The 21,813-nt window shown below is 39.3% G+C and overlaps 1 protein-coding gene and 1 long non-coding RNA gene across 5 annotated transcripts in view; one reads left to right on the top strand and one right to left on the bottom strand.

The window, feature by feature from the left end:
- The window catches only part of LOC110383903 (uncharacterized), a 44,006-nt gene extending 23,993 nt beyond the window's left edge, over positions 1-20,013 (top strand). For 3 of the 4 annotated variants that reach the window (XM_021344862.3, XM_049838835.2, XM_021344861.3), the window contains 7 exons: positions 107-383; positions 8,194-8,273; positions 11,980-17,534; positions 17,617-17,783; positions 17,872-18,083; positions 18,308-18,498; positions 18,614-20,013. In XM_021344862.3, coding sequence (XP_021200537.3) covers positions 12,003-17,534; positions 17,617-17,783; positions 17,872-18,083; positions 18,308-18,498; positions 18,614-18,838 — 6,327 coding nt within the window. In that variant the 5' untranslated portion in view covers positions 107-383; positions 8,194-8,273; positions 11,980-12,002 and the 3' untranslated portion in view covers positions 18,839-20,013. The remainder of the gene's footprint in view (positions 1-106; positions 384-8,193; positions 8,274-11,979; positions 17,535-17,616; positions 17,784-17,871; positions 18,084-18,307; positions 18,499-18,613) is intronic. The other variant, XM_021344863.3, reaches the window with a different exon arrangement.
- Positions 1-21,813, bottom strand: part of LOC110383909 (uncharacterized) — a 62,980-nt gene that overhangs the window by 40,651 nt on the left and 516 nt on the right. The window contains exon 2 of the long non-coding RNA XR_002430116.3: positions 7,865-7,982. This is a non-coding gene — a long non-coding RNA (uncharacterized LOC110383909). The remainder of the gene's footprint in view (positions 1-7,864; positions 7,983-21,813) is intronic.

Here is a 21,813-nt window from a genome sequence, read left to right as displayed (position 1 = left end):
AGTGACACGTGTCTTATCACAACGCTCTGTTTTTAAGGACGTTGTTTCATCTGCGGTGATTATAAACTCAAGTCATAAAACTTACTACCGCTTTGTCTTGTTACAGGTACCTACTTGGAACTGGGTGTGAACCCAGATACGGTGTGTGTGGTTTTATGTAATCTTATTTATACTGTTATTGAAGAAACTCACAGTGGAGTTCGTGAATTACCCGCTCAGTGTGTGTGCAACGAGAGAATTGTATCAGAGCTATTTGATTAGTTATATAAAAGTGCAGTGTACACTTCAACGACAGTTCTCCGATTGTTATGCTCTGTAAACAAGTGATTTGTGTCTTTATTGGATTGTTATATATTTGGATTCCCAGCAGCTAAATGGCCATTGTAAGTGTTTATTTTTTCGTTATCTAATTTTAAGTCTTTACGGTACGTTGATTGACATCTTTTGCTTTTGTATCAAAATGATATCCGCAGGGATTAAAACTCGCAGGGGAATTAGAAATATTCGTTTAAATAAATTTAATAACTTAGGTTTTTTGAATGTTAGAGAAACTATAATAAAGTCATCAACATAAAAATGAAAATTCCTAAAGCGATTTCGCGTGTCAAAGTGGTGAATATAAAAAAGAACTGAACCTAATTCAGGAGAAGCATATGAATTTACTAATAACAACAAAACAACAGAAAAAGAATTGTGGAAACCAATCAGTTGCGTGCAAGCTAAGATTTTTTCTGTGGACAATAAATTGTGATTCGGAGAGTTCAGGCAGGTGCAGTGAACATTCTACGAATTCTCACGCTCGCTCGCTAGGCTGGCCTTCTGAATCTATTTGTTACATGTATAAATTACTCATTGTGAATTGTTGAGCAAGGCTGCAAAGCTAATGAGACATCGAGATTGCGAATATACGGGCGCCATCTTTACGATTTGACTGACGCGCATCGCGACCTCGTGAGCAAGTTCACTAAATTTAGAACACGGTTGACATTCTGTGCTCTCGATGCTTGCTTAAATGTTTAATCACTGTTTACTATCAAAATTCTAACTCTCCCAACGATGACGTTAATTCCATTAGCCATTGAATCAAAAAGTGACACAAATGCAAAAAACTTACAGTCCGCTAATGCTTCCGTTAAGTCTCGTTGTTTTTCTCTCTATACGATTAGTTTTGATCAAGCTACTGAGTTTCAAATGATTGCTTCGTAAACATGTGGTAGCGAGAGCTTGGTTCGCGCTCATGAAGAGGTATATAAAGTGGGTCAAGGCGCGCTCGCGGGCGGCTGGCGTTTCCTACTCGCCACAGACACTGACGACACTACAAGGAAGGCACTCGTTATTCGCACTTTAAAACAACCTCCACAGACATTAACTGCTGTAGCCCAATTATTACCAGTCAACATTAGATATCGGAAAACCGTTCAAAACTGCATGTTGTCAAAAATGCTTGTCTATCTCCAATTGAAGAAAATTATCTGTGGTCATTAAAATGCTGGTGGCAGGTGTTCGAAACAACTCTAACGATGAACTTTATCAATCTTGGTACGGTTATTACAAGCTCATTACTTAATGAATAGCTACACTACAATTTCATAAATTGACGTTCTGGTAACCGGTGTTGCAATTTCGAAACATTCCGTTGTTACATGCGGCTTGATTATTTTGGGTCAAGGGTTTTATAGATAAACGCGAGTACTGCCACCTACATTGATAACAATCGATGTGATCAGCTTTCCTTTTAACTTCATATTGATTAGATTTGCAAATGAACGTTTGGCTGTCTGTTGTGTATACAAACAATGCGAAGTACGTGTTTAGCAGATAACAGCAGTTTGCACTAGTTAACATTTGCGCCGAGCACCGACCTACTTAGATACCGACTATCACTTACCGTTACGATAACGTCCGACCACTTTCTCTGCACGCTCCATTTCGTGAAATGCCTCGTCCTCGTGTTTGTTTACTTTGTAAGTTAGTGCTTACTTGTTACATATCGATACTAGAAATTCTTTATCTTAAATCGAACTGGTAATATTTTCTGCGTGGTCATATTGTTCCTCATCAAATAATAGTGAATCAACGTCTTTTGACAGATCTCTACTGTCATCGCAGATTATTTCTTTAGGAGGGGAAAAAACAGTTAATAGTGTTTTTTGAAACTCTCAAAATAAGGTCAAGGGTACTAGTGATGTGCAACGCGAAAAAACAGCGCTTGGGTCGAGGAATTTCTGCAAACAAAAGCGGTGATCTGATGCTTTAAACATTTTAACGGTACAAAGTAACGGGGAGTCTCGCGAATTCCGTCTGCCGGTAATCATGTGTGTCTCGAGCAGCACGATTATCGAATGTAACATTGACTTTCACATTTGTGTCGTGTGGCGCTGATGTAACGCGGCCCCGCCGCTGCGCCCGCGCCGAGCCAATGCGATTAGGTAAACGTTGCGCGCAGCTTTCACCCCACTTTCACCTCTATTTCCGCGTTGCTTGGAGCCGCTCATTGGCGCTCATTTATACAGATTATTCCATATTGCAACATTTTTGTGTTTTAGCACTCAATTTTGTAGTTTCAGTGATATTGTAGTACTTGTTTAAATATGACAGATATTTCGAAATTGCCTGGCGATTTCCGTAGAAAATACTTAAATAGTAGGAAATAATCAATAATTGTTATTGGTTGATAATAATAGTTATTAATATTTCTTCATTAGATTTAAGTATTGTGATGATCTTGAAATATTGTAGCCTATGGGTAATATTGTCTAGAAAATCGGTTCGGCTTAGCGAAACTCTATATTAACCGGTATCAATAAAGCCGGGAAAGGCTTTAAGGTAAAATTCTTTAATACTAGGTACTTAAATGGCATAGAAACTACCAACGCGTCTCGTTGAAGCTCTACATTTCGAGAAAAATAATACATAATGTCTAACTTCGATCACGAACAGTAGCCGATTCTGCCAAAGAAACCGATCTTTTTCGAAGAAATGTGAAGGAAAAACTCGTACCTACTCTGACTGTAGAACGTTTTTTTATTTATTTCGATTATTAACAAAACATTAGGCGTTTAAAGTTTTATCAATAAACGCGTAACTAAGCACTGATATGTATTATTTACATTAATATAATTCCAGAGCAGTGTGCTACAAAGGTTATCTATTTCGATAACGTTGTGGCGCTTCCTATATTATATCTGCTAGTAACGTAGTTTGACGTAAATAGGTACACAAATATTATGTGGAATTGTACGATAATATACGTCAAATATTCGCGGAATTTAACGTTGATTCGGCAGACTTCTTGTGAAAACCTACCTATATTATGTCACCTGCTTCTCCACGAATCATGTAGTTTATTTATTTTTCCTAGTAGATTATTACTTGGAGCGGAGCACTAAATCATACATTCAGCTTATTTCATTTCTTTTAATTTTTATTTTGGATCTTGAGGAAACTGAACATGGACTGTTCTAATAATGAACGGTAGAGTGGTAGAACATGCTAACCTAATATCTATTATTCTGTTTTTGGCATCTCGTAACTATAATTTTTAACATGCTGTTCTTTTTTTTTATTTCTGCACCTCATGGTTATCAAAATCATTTTCTCAGACATGAAATGAGACTATAGAACGTCACATCACGTGTTTAGAAATGGCACAATTAAAACAGGTGAAGTAGATAATGTCGTGACATTGGCCCGGTGACCGATAGTGAAGTTCCATCGGCCGCCATCCGTTTGCACAACTGTACAACTCGATCCCTGCACTATCTGCAATTATAGCGTCGTGGAAAAGATTATCGCTGCCACGAGTTATGTAATTGCAACAATAATGTACTTAATAATGAACAATTCTGTTGCATGCAGGAAACGTACATTGTTAGGTAACAGCCGTTCTGGTCATACACGTTGGCACCATTTTTTTATACCGTTCGTAATTTTTTTTTATCTCGAAAAAGGTCACTAAAAATTCAGTTAAGGTCAAAATTGATTTAAACAGGCCAGTAAGTTTTATGAAGCTACGCTTTAATAATAGTGAGCAGGTTCGTGAGTTGTTTGCGAATTGTACGGTTGCAACCAACTATTGACCTACTGACATACTAACGGCTGAAGGAAAACAACTTAGTTGAGTGTCACAATCGGCCGCCGATGTAACTATCGAGATTACTTTCGTTTACGATAAACGATACGGAATTAAGAAAAAATTGAGGCAATTTTATAAGAAACATTTTCGACTATTTTGTGTTATTCACAGCCTTGTAAGCGACGTAAGTTTGGGTTAAATTACATATATGTAGTACGGAAAACGGTCCCATAAACTATTTTCCGCTGCTTAAAGCTATAAATTCGACTCAAAATACCTTTGCTCAAAATACCTGTAATCCGCTTTGGATTCTTTGAACTTGCAATTTTTTTTAAATTTTCGGGACACCGGGACACGGTTTTAATTTAATCTCTCTCTACATCATTAAATTCTTAATACCTTTCAGCTAAGTCATTTTAGACGTTAAAATAGGCATAACTTTGCTTTTTCCTTTCCCATTTACCAAGCTTCTATAACAATACGTATTACACAAATCGGATTTTTCGGAACAAGTTTGTGTAAGCCGCGCAACAAATAAACAATTTCAGAAGTTTAGCGAAGTTTTCCTCACATTTCCTAGTCGTAATATCAACAGTAACAGACAACAAAAGGACGATCGCGATCTTTATATTGTTAGGTGAATGTTGGAGACACTCCAAAACGCCGAGCTCTAGTTGTTACAACTCTTAAAATAGATCCTGTAGGTATTTTATCATAACCTATTTCTGAGTACGCACAGCTGTTCGCTCCTGTAAATCGAATCTTAATACGAAATAGAAATGCAACTGTTAGATGGTCGGGGTCAAACGAATATGGTTAAGCGTAGGCTGGTCGTCTATGAATGAAGTGAATTTTCGTTGATTTAGGTATATACGAAAAATATATTCTATTATTTAATTAAATGCTTGTTTTCTTGTTTGTTATTAATGAGGTCGCTGTATATTGTCAAATAAGTCTGTTTTAAGTACAGTACACATTAGTTTTCTTTCTATTTTAGTGTTATGTAAAAAAATCGTGTCTTGGAACTTAGCAATTATGATTAATACCTACAGTATTACGCATTCATTATACCGCTAACTAAAGCTATAATTTTCCGTATTTACAACATAAACAAAATTGTTGGGCACCTCCGTGACTAACGTTTATTGTATTATGAACTTATGACATGTGATATTGCTTGACGTAGTTGTTTGTAAAATATGCTCTGACTTCGTATTGAAGCTTGCTATTGTTATTTTTTTTACTGCAATGTAAGAACAACGGAATCTGATGTAGTCAACCAGAATACGAAAACATAAGATTTCATAACAGAAATAGAAACAAATACAGGAAGTAAAGGCAATTGAAACTGGTCGATGTTAGTCGGTCGACGTCCATAAACAATGCGGATCTAATAATAGAGGGCGCTAGCAACACTGATGAAAAATAGAACACGCAATGTGGGCCACAGCCGCTCCCGCGCCGCGGCGGACGCTCGCCGATGCGTTTCGATGTGCCCAGATCCTTTGTGATCTATTCTAAACTCTTGATTGTTAATTAGATAAATTGGACACGAAGTGTTGGTGCCTAGATGTTGCCTAGCACACGACAGGGAGTAGTGAAATTGTGGTCACCAGCAAAATGATCTATAATCGAATTGAAGACACACAAGAGGGCCTTGCAGGAAGAAAATCGATATTGACATAAGCTAGAAATTGTGGACCGTCTTAGGCAGTCTAAATGAGGGCACTTAAGTAAGAAACCAACGTGGAGACCGTTACAAACTGCCTTCTGGATGTGAGGTCGACGTTCGTCTTGTTGGAGAGTCGATGCCAGAAGCAAGCTTTTCTATGTCCAGACAGACACATTAACATTATGAAGAACTGTTAAACCAACCAAGTCTCTAGTTGTTGTGGGACAAGCGGAATATAAAGATGTACTTGATATCTTCTGAGTAGTAAAACAGTAACCTATGGATATAGCAGCTAGATCACTACCAATGATATGACCTGATATGTGTCAAAATAACAACCAAAACCAATACAAATAGCTTTACAAATTGCGAGAGCGTATGAATTTTTGCTAGTATAGTAAATATTAGGTGTTTGTTCTGGGAATCAATTAAATATGACCCTATCGTGTAAAACGGCCGGAGATGGAGGGGAGTGCCGATATAATTTTCATTCCCCTACGCATCCCCTTTGGCCATTATTTGCGTTGGCCCCGTAGGGAGTGCACGTCGGGGCAGTAGGATTTCTATATGAACGTGACGTACCAGGGTGTGGGGAAGATTAATTGACTCTGAAATTAGTTTGGTGCTTTATTTTACGACGATTTTATTGCTGATGGAATTGAAAAATGCATCATGGTCATGTGCAAAGGCTACACACAGCTAAAGCAAATAAATACTTAAATGTATCATCATGAGGTCTTGTAAATATTGACGCTACATCTCACGATACGTACGTAAGTACATGTTACGTATTCATTCAAATTACACACATTTCTGAACCTACTTATCATCTAAACAACCTTTAAATTCATCAAAACATAAAGTAACTTCTGAGAACACCTCACAAATCGGTTTCGAGTTTCGACGTATCCACACCATCCACGCGATGACTCGCTAATGGTTACCTGACACCTACATGTAATAACACTCGTCTAGTGATCTCATACATTAGGTATTATTAATACAATTTGCGAAATGGTATGTATAAAAACGTTTTAGTGGAGTCTCATTTCAATAATGAAGGAGACAAAAAGTACAGACATTACGATTCACCTTGTTTCGCGCGGCTCGCGGGGGCAATGACCCGACACAGCTGTATCGCGTCTGTGTACGTAAATAGTGTTACACACGCGCGCGCTCTTGTTGAAGAAAATTTTTAGTTTTTTGACGTTTGTGTACTTACGGCCTACGTAAATGGTGTTGTTGATAGAACCTACTGAGTATTATAATATAGGATCTGTAACTACTAGTTCAGTTCAAACGTGAATTATACAAAACGTATCGTTCGATCGAATTGATTTAAATACGATGTACCTATCTTGCGTTAATCCTTATTTAAAATTTCTAGCCACGTGAGGGACGTTGCTATGAATATCAATCCGTTGAATTTCTGATCTGAGGATCCAGTGATTACAAAGTCTTGAGAACTGGTTTTATTTTTACAACACATTGCACTCTCGTAATTTTAACTAAAGAAGATACATTTTTATTTTGCAAATCTGTTTTACCTGCATAATCTGTTTTAGTATATGAGGATGATGTGTAAGTATAATTTTTAATTAATCAATTATAAAATATTCCTACCATAAATACCACCTTTGCGTTCTAGCTTATGAACTAGAATTTTTGCTTCCGATTGCACGTCTAATGGTAGAGACCTACAGACAACACTTTGCTTGCGACAGTCTTTATAATAAAACGGGTGCTCTATTATGTTTATACGGTGTTTACATAATCGTACGCACGCTGCACAAAACAAAACGCGTCATCGGAATCAGAACACGCCTATTGTGTATTTTTATTCAACAAAATCGATTTACAAGTCAATTCGCATGATGTGCTGAATCGTTTGTCAACGGATGTTGGATGTGGGTCAATGTCCATTTGGTGCAACACTTACCTATCAGCGAGTGACGTATGTGCTTCAAACTATTGATAAACTCACTTATGTGTTTATAGACCATCTTATCAATAGTCAGTAATAATAGTAATTTAGTAGATTTATTGCGACTGACTTACTGCGCGCTTCTTGTTCCAAAGAACAATCTGATTATCACCTTCCTAGATTTTATACTTACCTAGAGTTTGCTCAGTTCAAAGTTATATGGTTTCTTCGCATAACTTGGAAGTTTAAAGTAGAATGGTTTCTTCAGCTCTCAGAACTTTGCGATAGTGGTCGATCGTTACTCGTGCCACCTAAACAATAAAAATATCACGATTGTCATAATAAACGACGCCATTTTCCTAGACTAGTTATGTAATATTTGCTCTTAAACTAATAACCTTGAATTTGCCGGCTGTGCGAATAGCTAAACGATATAATAGAACGAGTCCTTCACAATCCTGATTCCGATCAATTGTTGCTTCAATAGCAAAGTCGTTAATGATGGTTTATGTTTTATTTCAGGTCTTTCTGGGAAAGAAGCCGGAGACATGAACGCGCATAGGGGTCGCCACTCTCATCAAGCAGGGTAGCTGTTATACCACGTAAGTTGCCACCCCTTTTATTAAACCTTTGATTAAATCCGATTAACTACATTATTTAATGGTTCCTAATGGAAAAGTATGAGGAATTATCACCAAGCGCCTTATCAAAACGCCATTGTTTTAATTAATAATCTCCTGGAGTTCACTGGTCTGTAGGCACAACATTTTATTCCGGTCGACATAAATACACAGTAATCATCCAGATAAGCGTAATCGAATTTATTTCCTGCGTGCTGATCTCATTTCAGGAAAACTTGTCTGGCTAATAATACAGATTTACAATAATCTGCACAATTCTTATGTGTCTGGAATAAATACCCAGTTCTAAAGAATAATAAAAAACGTCAACGTTTTTTGTCCGAGTCTAATTACGAGTATCTACCTATTTCTTCAGAGAGACGTTATACTCTTTGAAATAAGTATAGATAATAGAGTCAATGCATACAACCGTAGTTTTTGGCAAGTTATCAAAAGGACCACAACACGCTACGAAGCTGTATGCCAAAATGCGTTTCACATAATATTCATTATACACGAATTACTACGGGGGCATGGCTAGCACAGAATCCTACCGTAGTAAGAAGTCGTGTACATATGAAAATATAAAATATCGTGGAATTACCACCCAGTGTTGAAGTGGCTTTATTAACAACTCCACTCGTATTTAATAGATCAGTAGAACTATTAATTAGTCAGTGATGTATGACTAATTTATACTTTGATAGGCCTTATAAAATGTGGACTTATTCGGCTTCAAACTAAGCCTCAAAAAATTACGAAAAAAAACTAAACGAATTTTCGTCAAATTAAGAGAGAAGATGTTACTACATTACAAATAAAAATTAATAAATACTAATAAAACTAAGTAAGCGAGGACTAAAAACGCGTTATGTAAAACTAATTCCGGTATACTACTATTACATAGCTAAGTAGATTTTCCAGTGCGGCGTTCTCATAACGGAATCCGCATAAGTGCACTACGCGTCATTGCATCTTGTAACGCTCCGATGCACACATGCAATTATTTCACTTAAAAACAACGTGAATATAGCTTTGTTACACGTTTAACTTCGTAATTACGGAATCTGATCTAAAGATAGAAATAGTAGCTACCTGTTGGATTAAGTTTCACGATTGTATAGCTACAGAACCCGAGTGAGTTCGACCGTTAAGAGTTTTATACGCTTTCTCTCTGTTTACTTTTTGCTTCTGAATGTAATTTCATCTCAATTCACAAAGCTGAAGTTTATTTAACAAAGTTTTATTGAATCCTTTTTGAGAACAAAAGCGCTAGGTGTGCAATTTTCTGGGTAACTGAGTGAGTTGAGATTTTCCATGTTTTCGAAATGTAAATAGCTAGTAGGTATCTGTTTTATTTTTGTCGCATTAGCTGGGGACAGTAATCAGTTAAAATATAGGGGCAGATAAGATAGAAAGCATAATATTTTCAAATGTTATCAGAGGTTGCTGATACAGAAAGGCTGTGTGAGAACGACAGGTATAAGTTGCTACTAACAGTCTAAGAATTTCGTTATCTGTGATTGTTTTTCCCAGTCGCACGACGTCTGACGTCAACAATACGTAGATATCTACATTTGATAGGTAAATATAATGGGTCGCGGGGTCATTAACCCCGTACCTTACAGACGGTCGGGTAGGTGACATTGACCTTACTCGAAATCATAAATAGAGTAGGGATCGATCGGTCTTTCTGGAAATACTAAGCTGGATTACTGGTAACATCATTTAGAAAATTGTATGTATGTGCTTAGGAATACTTACATAGTAAATTTATTTAAAATTCATTGGTGCATTAACGTTATTTCGTTACTTATTATTTGAGAAATCTATTCCGGTTTATTTTTGGACTTAACCGTATTATGCAAACACACATATGTATTTTCTTTGTTGTATTACACGTCTATTGGCCTAGTAAAACAATTCAATTGTTACCGAAAGATTATTTTTATTGTTAGTCACTTCAACAAGAAAAACATCGCTTCGTATTAAAATGTTTTACTTCTGAATATTCAGCGTAGGTATGTAACTATGTATGTTCAAGGCACATACATAAATACAATTACCATATAATTTTATTTAGGTACGTGAATAGAAATTAAATCGTCTCACTACTCACCAGGGCGTATATGTGTTATTTACTTACCTAATTAAAACACACCGTAAACTAAACAAAAAATATCTTTTGACATTGAAGAATTGTTTTTCAAATGCAAATTACAAGTAATGTAAAATGGCCGACGTTTACCAGTTTAAATATGGAAGCAGTTCTCATGTAAGCGTAGTCTATGATTTAGTTTGGATAGTTTGTCCGGGGTTCGACGCATCTCATCCGTCACCGTTGCCAGGGCTCTGCAATCGATCGAGGAGCGTCGCCCGGAGACCCGGCTTCCGCTCCCGGGAAGCTTAACAAATATGCGTTCGGATACACATAGCTGCAATGTCAACAAACAACACCGCAGTATCAGACTCAAAGCGTTTACGATACAAGACTTTTTATTTTCAATCCGTTAGTGGTATGTGTATTAAGTTTCAGTACACAAGCATAGCGTTGATGATCAAATAAAAAATCTGTACAATCGTAAAACAACTTTGCAGACAAAGGTATTTATTTCCAAGTTCTCAGTCGGACGCGGAAAAAGTAAGGGTACAAATAAAAATCAACAGCAAAACTTTCCTCAAAATTTTTTGTTAAATATTACTTTTGTTATAGGGAAAATAAAATTTATTTTTATAATAAGGATTTTTTAATTTTAATATCTTTGTGATTTTTTAATTTATAGGACTTTCCCCAAATGGTTTCAAGGCTTTGTAAAAGATACATCCTTATGCATATTTATAATTCTCAACGTTTCACTTCATACTGCCTTGAAATACTTAACTGTCAACCCTAACTGACCTCACACAGTCGTACACGTTACGCGGGAAATGTAAATGAAGATTCTGAAGCACTGACGGCTAATTAACATTAATTGCTGATAAGTTATAATTACTACAAATAAAGAAACGAGTTACTAATGAAGGTTAATTTAATATTTCGTATGTTGCCTCCAAATACCTGCCTCGAACATAAAAGGTAAACGGCATGCGGCACCAATTGAGTATGTATGCAGATACACTTTCTCATTTTCGCCCTCTCAGTTTATAGTTTAAAATAACTTTAACAGTTACACAGCTAGCTACACAGTAAATTGAAGTGATATTGTTATTTTTGGTTTTCTGTTGTTCAAATAATTTTCGTTACGTTCGTACTCTTAAGATTATTGATGATACTAAAGTATCGACAAAAAGTGTGTTCATGACACCTTGTTTAACAAGAATTGTGGCCCCAAAAGAGTATGACCAATTAATTGCGCGGGGTTTTTGACATTCATTCGTATGAAGGTTAGTTAACTTTAAGCAACGTACTCACGCGGAAGTTGTATTAGTGTGTGTAATTTCGCGAATCTCTACAGTCGCACATAAGTGTGCGTGCGGGGGCGAAGTACGCTCAAGGGCAGCCGTCGGGTAACGACCCAACCACGCACCTTCGACAAGTCGTGCGTTCAATACCGATATCGGCATTTACTCGCTCGATGCGATGATTGATGACTGTTGCTTTTATTACCACTTGATGATTATAGTAGTTATTTTGCTCTGATCATAAGTCTTGAAGACATTTTTAATTTCTTTTCATCTTTTGTTTCAGGTGGTGTCTAGAGGAGACGGAGTATGGACGTGTCTTTTAACAATGTACTGGAAGGGACGCGCCAGTACTTTATGGGGGTACCGAAGCAAGCACAGGCGGACGGCTCGGGTCAGCCCTTATGGCCATCAGGTGCTCCACTACCAGAAGAAGGAGCTCCAGCGCAATCCGGAGCTCCTGCTCCGTCGTCACGTCCGCCTTCTGCTGCGGCCGCCCCGCCTTCCGTCCCAAGCTCGACGCCAGTCGCAGTTCCACCGCGGCCACCTTCGGAGCCTATTGAGCCCGAACCACACATCATCCATAAAGCTACCGTTATGCGAGAGGCTGCAGAGAAGCGTCGCGAGCAGCCTGAAATTGAGGATGATGAAGAAGCAGTGGGTACTCTTTCACCTCCATCGCACATAATTCGAAAGCCGCCGAGGACTCTACCGTCACCCGCACCGGCTCCTGCTGCTCCGTGCCCGTCCCCGGCACGACCGCCGTCAGCCGCTCCACTGCAGCCTCCCACGCCTGCAGAACCTCAACTGGAGGCTCCAACTGCACAGTACCGCCCGCCGGTACATCGTGTACAAACACCGACTGCCAGGCAGCCGGATCATTATGCACCTGGTAGACCACCAGATCCTTATCCTACTTCACGACCACCGGAATCATATGGGCGGTATCATTACGATTCAAACATGTCAGAAGGAAGCCGAAATTCTCATGGGCCGGTAGCATCACCTCAGCCTTCAACGCATTCGCGCCAAAGTCCACAAACTTATGCAAGGTTATCGGGGTCGATGCCGCAACACACCACATCGAGATTGCGCGAGGTGGCTGCTCAAAGTCCACCAACGCAAAGATACCAAATGCAACCAACTCAACCGCCGCCCCCACCAAACGATCGCGTTCCACCAATTCATCATCCACAGCCCGCTCCTCCTGCACAGAGACATACTGCTGACAGCAGATCCGCTCAGATGCAATATACAACTATGCAGCAGCGCCGGGATCTGTCGCCTTATGGACGAACTTCCTCACATTACGAGCGGCATCCCGTGGTACCACAAAGAAAATATGACCATCAACAGGCTTATCCGAGCTATCGGCCTTCGCCTGTTGCGCAGCCTGTTCAAAGTCACCGCGTGGATACACATCATCAAGTGCAATTTAAACACGCTCCTATGGATGTTATGAGCTCACATTACGCGCCGAGACCACAAGAGCGTTCGCCAGTGCCAATCCCACCGCACCCACATGACGCTGCTCGCTTGCCACCACGTGCAGAGTTTCCTACTATAAGTAGATCTGTAGATACTAGAAGCGGTTACCACTACCCGACGCCTTCAACGTCGACATCTAGGTATGGACCTAGTGCACCCGTTCCAATTGTTCAAAATACAACTCAGTCAAGATCTGTTTATCATCCAGCAGCTGCACCTAAAACTAGTTATGAATATGCTCCGTCAACTCCCGTCCAAACATCCCCAGCGAGATCGACAGTAAAACCTGGCTACCCTAACCAAGCACGCATGACAGTATCTGTAACGTCACTAGTTAATCAAATGAATCAAACTAAGCAAAAGCAAGAACCACCTGCTGCAGTATCGCAAGCTAGTAAACAGAAACGAGAATCCCCGTTAGATTTATCTGTGAAGACAGTAAAAAATTCAGCTGACTCGTCTACAACTCAAGACGATGCAATTGATTCAGCAGCAGAAAATAAAATGATAGCTCTACCTCATCGTCCATCATCGTCCGGTAGTCGTCACGCACATTTGCCAACTACAAGTTATGTAGCATCTCATAAAGTGGATTTCGCACCAAATTTTACTCAATACGGAGGAGACAGGAACGCTGCACACGGATATGTGACACCATCGCAACCTGGTCACCCGCCTGTGCGTTACAACGGCTCATATGAAGCACGTCGGCCTGTAGCCGAAGCTTATCCTGTTGAATCTCCCCATTCTTACCAAGAACGTAGTGTTCCAATAAGAGCCGAATATGTTCCTAAAATAGACCTTACAAGATCTCTTGGAGACCAACGTCTCCCTGAAAATAGAGTTCGTGATGATCGGCATTTTATAATAGAAGAGAGAAAACGACCTGCGGGTCCAATTGCAAGCAACATTCCGGAGAAGATAGTTCGATATGAAACCTGGACGGCAGACAGTCGGATAGACCACCTAAATCAGTCTGCCCGAGAACAACGCGAACTTATGAAACAGCCGGTTTACAGCTATAGCAGATATAAGCAGCAGTTAGAAACTTATCAAAATGAACAAAAACGACCTGCTGTTTCTAGCGTTTATCGGGAACATCATACTCATGCAAATCGCAGATACTCAAATAATCCATATCATCCTGAATTAGCTCGTGAAACGAGCGATTATCATGCTCACTATCATGACAGAAATCCGTCTGTCAATAGCCGTCACCAAGTTATACAAAAAATTCCGAGCCATAGAGATATGCATACGCATCATTTTGATCCTGCTAGTGGAATTCCTGCTGATAAAAGAGTACTCAGTATACTAAGAAACAGTTTAGAAACGAAACATACCGGGTTCATGGAACCACCAAGACAAGTCAAACACGTCCCAGACCTAATCGTCATAGACGATGCCGAAGATTCTGTAATAGACATCACAGATCTTACTAAGGAGAATGATGCAGAATTGGCATCTAAAAATGTTGTTAGACTTAATTCAAATCATATTACTCCCAATTTACATCAACATATCCAAATGCCTAAAGCTGTTGATTCGTTACCTCGTGACTCAGAATATAACAATAGCCCCGATCCAAAACCTATCTCACCTGAAAACGATGTTGCATCCAGAATAAGAACAAAGGCAGAGTTAAAAGTTATGCCTCCTTCACAAGATACCATGGCGAAAACTGAGACAAAGCAAACCATACCACCTGAAAATGAAAAGTTAAAATTACTTCCCAGAAAAACACACTTGTTTAATCAAATAAGGGAAGACAATTTGAGGTTAGAATCTGTAATAAAAAATGAGGAGTTGGCTGCAGCTATCATTCCAGAAGTTAAAACAGAGCCAATGAACATTGAAGAAATTGAAAAAGACGCTGAGATTTCTATAAAGACGGAAAATATTCTAGAAAGCTTAGAGCCCGTAGGTATTAATGAAGTACATGATGCTCCTTTTGAAGATTTGGATTGGGCAAATGCGTGTGATAGTTTTATGGAACAGCTTAAGTCGGGATGTCATAAGAAGAAAGTACATAGAAGACGAATTGATACCCTTGAGAACGAAAATGAAAGCAAAGTTGAGAAATCTCAAAGTTTAGACCCAGTTCAGGCGGGCACTCAAAAAACAACTGAAGATATATTACCTTCAGAGGCAGCGTCTCAACCAGCTACTATAAATGTTACACCACTTGCAGGTGAACCTACACAAAGTACAGAAGAGGTACCACCCATAGTCATTAAGCAAGAGCCAATGGATGAAGATGAACTTGAACCTATTAATGAAATTGAAACGCCTGTATCACAAGAATTAATTACCGTCGAGAAGCCGTCCAACAAATGTGAAAAGGTTAAAAATGACAAAAAGATTGAAAAGCAAAAAGATTCTGATCGGCCTACCAAAATGAAAGCCAAAGCGAAGGTTAAAAGTGAAAAATCCGATCAATCGTCTTCATCCAAGAAAGAATTGAAAGAAAAGACACCTATAAAAACTGTGATCAAAGAAGAATTAGAATCAACGGATGACGATGAGCCGCTCATTAAAAGCAAGATTCTAAAAGAAAAGGAACAAAGTGATCGTCTGAAGTATCAGCTATTAAAGGATTTATCCGAGAAATCTGCGTACGTTAAACTCGAGTGTTGTGATGTAGATGTAAATAAAAATACTAGAAAATCACTGGATTCTACAATGTCAAAGGATAAAGAAGAAAAGCCAAGCAAGGGTAAACTATCGAGGCAAATATCAAGATCCAAGAGCAAACTATCCGTAGACACTAAAAACGAGAAACATGATGTTAATTCAAGTTCTGATAGTGACGATGATGATATTAGTGTAGCAAGAAGACTCCGTATGCGTAAAAATACAAAAACAGACGAAAATAAAAGCACAACTAGTTTGAAAACTCCGGTGAAATCATCCCCTGGAAAGAAACAAGATAGCAGCAGCGCAAGTAACAGTTCTACGCCTGTGCGCAAACCAACATTTGGTGACGGATCATACTTTCATCCAGGTTGGGAAGAAGAATTGTATAAATACAAACGGTCTCTTCGTATGCCTACACGACTTATTGCCATACCACGAGGGCGCTCTGGTGGACCATTTGTCAGCAGGTCAGGTGCTATTTTTACTCGAGGTTCGACATCTCTACCTGACTTGGACCCTGCACCTCTTTCTCCAGCCCCGTCTTCGGCACCGTCGGCTGCTACAGATGACTTATACGCACGTCGCCCTGAAAAACTAACCCTTGACAGTGATTTGGATTCGAATTCTAGTTATTCTACACCAAATAAGTTGCATTATGATTCGGAAGCATCAACATCAACGGTATTGTCGTCTAAAATTAATAAGAAGAAAAGCAGTTCCATTGTTGATGTTCTGATTCAAAAGTGTGGCAAGAAAGAAGACGGCCGAAAAGAAAAAAAAAGTAAAGATAAAGACGATAAAACTCCTAAGATCATACCAAAAAAATCGAATGAGTTGCTGCCGACACCCAGCTTAGGTCTTGTAAAAAACGGCAATAAAGGCAGTTACAATGTTAAGAAAGAAAAATTGATGGAAGATATTTTTTATTTAGGTGCATTTAGGAAAGAAACTGTAACTGCGTTCAGGAATTCATTTATTAAAGACACAGATGGTCTCATTGGTGCTACTGAAGAATTCGCACCAGTTGTTCTGAAATCGAGGACAAGAACAGAAAGTCGAGTGCTCAAACAAAGAGCAACAATCAAAGAGGTATTTGGTGACGAAAGACCGGCCTCTGCGCCTCCTACCTCTTGTCGAGAGGACGATGTAAGCGAAGAAAAGGAAACTAAAATTGTAGAAATAAAAAAAGAACCTGATTCAAAACCCAAATTTAAGCCTAGAAAAATCGTAAAAGACAAACTTAAAAGAAGGTCAAGTTCAATAAGAGACGGACTTAGAAGCACTAAATCTTTGAAAAGAAACGACGCTAAGGGCAGGTTAATGCGTTTAAAAAAAAGGAATAGCATTATGAAATCGCTTAACCACAAAAGAACGAAAGAACTGTCGGCTAATAAACATAAGAATGATAATGCCAATCAAGAAGATAAAGACAAAACTAAAGTAGAAGGGAGTTCATTAGCTCCTCCTGATGGTGTAAATACAAAAAGGCGGCTTAAACGTCTTTTTGGGAGAAGAAAATTTAGCTCTGGATTTGATTATATTAGGAAAAAGAAGAAAATAATACGTAGAGAGGAACCTACCACTAAGATTCGTAGGCCAGCCGTGAAGCCTAGTCCAGAATCAGTTCACGATATACAAAAAGAAATCAAGGGCTGGTTCATCAACAAAAGTATTGGAGAAACGCATCTCCACAGAGCTGCCAGATTAGGATACACGGTAAGTATTATGTACAAATTCAAGACAAAAATACAGTAATAGTTTTTAAAAAGTACTAATGAAATGTTTGTCTTATTTACAGGACTGCGTGGCTTATTGCTTGGAGAAATTGGAATCGGACCCCTCGGCGAAAGACAATGCTGGATTTACGCCCCTACACGTGGCAGCCGCTAAGGGTCATGTCAGAATAGCAAGACTACTGCTGCAATACGGCGCAAACGTGTCTGCTGCCGCACAAGGAGGAATAAGGTGAGTCATAAAATCTGAAAGTTCACCAATTATGTTATTGATGAAGATATTGAAGATGTGTCTAATAAATAAAATGTTTTATTTACAGACCTTTACACGAAGCATGTGAGAACAGTCACGTGGAAGTTATACGTCTACTTCTTGCGTACGGCGCGGATCCATTGCTCGGTACATACGCGGGCCAGACACCAGAAGAACTGACGGAAGGACCCGCAGCAACTCTGCTGAGACTACACATCGCCGACGTGCAGGGAAATGCTATTGAACCCTGGCGATTTCCACCACCTACTGAAATTATAGGTAGGTTTCACAGAAACTTGTGTTCAGAAGTTTTTTTAACGACGTCAAAAATCATCAAATGACCTCCCGTGGGTCAGCAGCGGTGAGGGAGTCGTAGGCCTATTATGTACCAGGGCCGTGATAACTCTTTCGAACAATCCCGCAGCCAGAAAAATGGTACTGGATAGGACATAGGAGTGAAGCAGATGTATTTAAATCTAAATAGTAACTTCTTGATATTGCAGATCGCGAGGAGATAGGATGCGATGCCCTATCCTCACCGCCCCCGGCCTCACCTCCCCCTCCCCCGGACTCCATGATCGAGATCCAGTGCACCGAGGCTCCGCTGCCGCCCTTTTACAGCCTTCGGACCCCCACTGGTCAACCGGCGGACGGCCTGTGGTGTTTGCTGCAGGATATCACCAATTTATTACAGGTAAGTTTTTTTACGACTTATTTATGCCGTTGAACAAAAACGTTTCGTTGCAGGTATTATTTTTTTAGATTTTAATTATTAGACAGTCACTAATTTAATCATTTACTCGTTCCAGATCAAATCAAAAGACAGTCTACTGAAGCAAATCCACTGTGGGTCCGGATCACCCAAGGAATTACTTCGTGAAATCCGTACGCAAGAGTTCCTGGAGCGAGCGCAGTGTCACCAGCTGCTCGGCGCCGGAGAGAAAGTCAACGTGCGCGCTTCTAAAGTGGCGCTCGTTAGAGTTACTGACAAACTGAGGCAACTGCTAAAGATTGAAACCGTACTTGTTAGCTGACACTAGGACAAACTGTAAGGCCGCCCATTGATCAAATGACACACAAGAAGTGGTGACACGGAAGAAGGCCTAATTCAACTCAAATATGTCATTGCCGTTTTTTAGATTGGCATTGTCATCTTTAAATCGTTTTAGAATGTGATTGGAGACATTTTCAGTTGTAAAAGTATCCATCTCTTAAGAAACTTTATCACTTGAGAGATGGAAACCGACGATTTACTACAGATTAGTATGTAAATCAATTCATAATGGCATGATACACGCTTTCATGTCATAGGTACATAATATAACATTGTTTTTAAATAAACACATAATACACGCGTTTGATTGAAGACGGCTCAATAACGAGATCTTAATACCAAGCTTGACTGATTATTGTAATGTAACATGTATCTCATTTAAGAACAATATTATAAACATATTCGTTTTATGAGACTGTGTATTTTAAGGCAGCCATTTCATAATCATTTTTTTGTCTCACTCAAAGTCTGGCTTGTGAGATGTTGTGTATACTATAAATGAACAACTTGTGTAAATATTGTAAATAGTTTAATATGTAGTTTAATGCGTATAGATGTTTGCTTTAAATGTTCGATATTCTCATGGGTGCTATTTTTTGGCAATGTAAGAAAATGATAGGGAAGAAATGGGGCTTATCCCCTAAGATAATACTATGGCTATACAAAACAGTGATCCGCCCCATGATCACTTACGGCGCCTTAGTCTGGTGGCCCAAAACCGACCAAACTACAGTCGCAAATAAACTGGCGCGAGTCCAAAGACAAGCCTGCATGGCAGCCACAGGTGGCATGAGGACAACACCAACGGCAGCGTTGGAAGCCATGCTAGGTCTGCCGCCGCTGAACCTCTTTGCACAGCAAGAAGCAGCAATGACGGCTCTAAGACTCAAAACCCTTAATCTCTGGAGCAAGTTGCCTACAAAACACACAACTATACTAAACAATCTTTATGCAGACTTTCCCATTATGCAGGCTATAAACGACCGCATACCCAAAGTCTTTATATTCGATAAGAAATACAGGATCCAACTTTTTGAGGATCATCGTTACGAGGGACATAATCCCAAAGAACTAAGAATTTTCACCGACGGATCCAAAACAAGCACCGGCACAGGTTCAGGCCTCTTCTCAGAAGACCTAAACATACACATATTCACACCCTAGGAGTACATAATACAGTATTCCAAGCTGAATGTATAGGCATCTCCTAGCGGCCGAAGCAGTCATAAAGCGGGAAGTAACCGGTCACTCTATCCGAATACTCTCAGATAGCATGGCAGTAATACAGGCCCTAAGCAAACACTGCGCAAACTCCGGCCTTATACACGAGTGCCACCAACGGTTAAACAAGGTAGGCAGTTTAAATAACATAACCATTCAATGGATAAAAGGACACAGTGGCTCCCGAGGCAACGATGCAGCGGATGAGCTGGCGAGAAGGGGATCAGACCAAACAGCAGTAGGACCAGAACCCATACTGCCACTCCCCTTCGGCCACCTACGAACACTGGTAAGACAGCGTACTAGGCACAAACACAACCACCTCTGGACTAACCACAGCGCGTGCAGGCAGGCGAAGATGGCCCTCCCGACCATCAACGATCGCCTCACTAAACAGCTGATGGGCCTATCAAAGCAGAATTTACGTAAGTTTACGGCAGTTCTAACTGGACACGGCTCCTTCAATAAACACCTCTATGTTATAGGAGTTACAGACAGTCCCTTATGCAGAGCCTGCATGGGGGAAGAAGAAACAGCGGCACACGTGCTACTAGACTGCCCTGAAACCGCCATATACAGGGCTAAGTACTTCGGTAACCCAGGTACTATCCAAGAGATAGTCAGCAAAATTAAACCTCTGCTGGCTTTTCTCGAGGAGTTGGGGTGGATCGAGTGAATAAACACCCATTATCACCCTCACACGCAAAATACGCGCTTTGTCGTGGAGTTGCGGAAACCAGCCCGAGTAATCTAATCTAATCTAATCTAATGGGTGCTATTTAACGTTGGTGTACGGTGTATTGGGTAGATAGGTGAATAAGTAATGCTGCGGCGAGATGATTAGTGTAATTCTATTATAATATTAGGAAATTAACGACATGTAGTTACCACACTGTTAATTGTAAGGCGTTAGCATAATCTTATACTGTGTGTGCAATAGTATACGTGGTTATTCTTGAAAATGTAGATGATTTTTATTGTGTAATTGGAGTGAAGGTATCAAGTCACAGGGTTGGATGGCCTTATGCACACGACTGTTGTACTTAAGTCATTGCGCATGAACAAGTGCACTATCGTATGCAAGTAGATTCTATGAACATTATTGTGCGCTCCTTGGCAAGTTCTTCTACCTGGGTTTATCCAGTGTCATTTTCGTTATCTGCATCACATCACCTATTAACTGTTATATAATTATGTAATGTTTTGAGATTATGCTAGTAATTTCTTTATCAATTTTAATTTTAATATGGCATTTTTTGTTCTTTTGTTATGTTTGCTAATATTGTCTCCCCAAAATATTTTTATTAATATTGTACAATATTTTTGAATTAATTATAAATGAGTTATGTTTTTATATTTATACAGTCCTGTAAAAATAGGAAAATTTATTAAATCATATACGCATATCGCAAAAACAGTAACAATGTAAATAAGATGAAACTGTAAACAAATTATTTTTTAACTTATTTTGGAGCGGCAAATATCTGATCTAAGTAATGCCAATGATGTTCTATTAGTACATGTTTAATTCATGTGGCATTATTTGGTGCAGCACACAACTTCTGTATAATATTTTGAGACTCTGTACGAATGTAGCAGTTTTTATATGCAGTAGTCAAGGCCATTATCCGCCCTATCTATTTATTTCTTTGTGAAAACGAGAAACGAAGAAGTACATTATTAATCTGTGATGAAATATTATTAGGAGAATTATCTTGAGCGCGGAAAAATGGT

Source organism: Helicoverpa armigera, chromosome 12 (genome assembly GCF_030705265.1).
Source record: "Helicoverpa armigera isolate CAAS_96S chromosome 12, ASM3070526v1, whole genome shotgun sequence".
Lineage (NCBI taxonomy): Eukaryota > Metazoa > Arthropoda > Insecta > Lepidoptera > Noctuidae > Helicoverpa > Helicoverpa armigera.
Note: the sequence above shows the minus strand (reverse complement) of the source record. Positions and strands in the feature narration are given on the sequence as shown.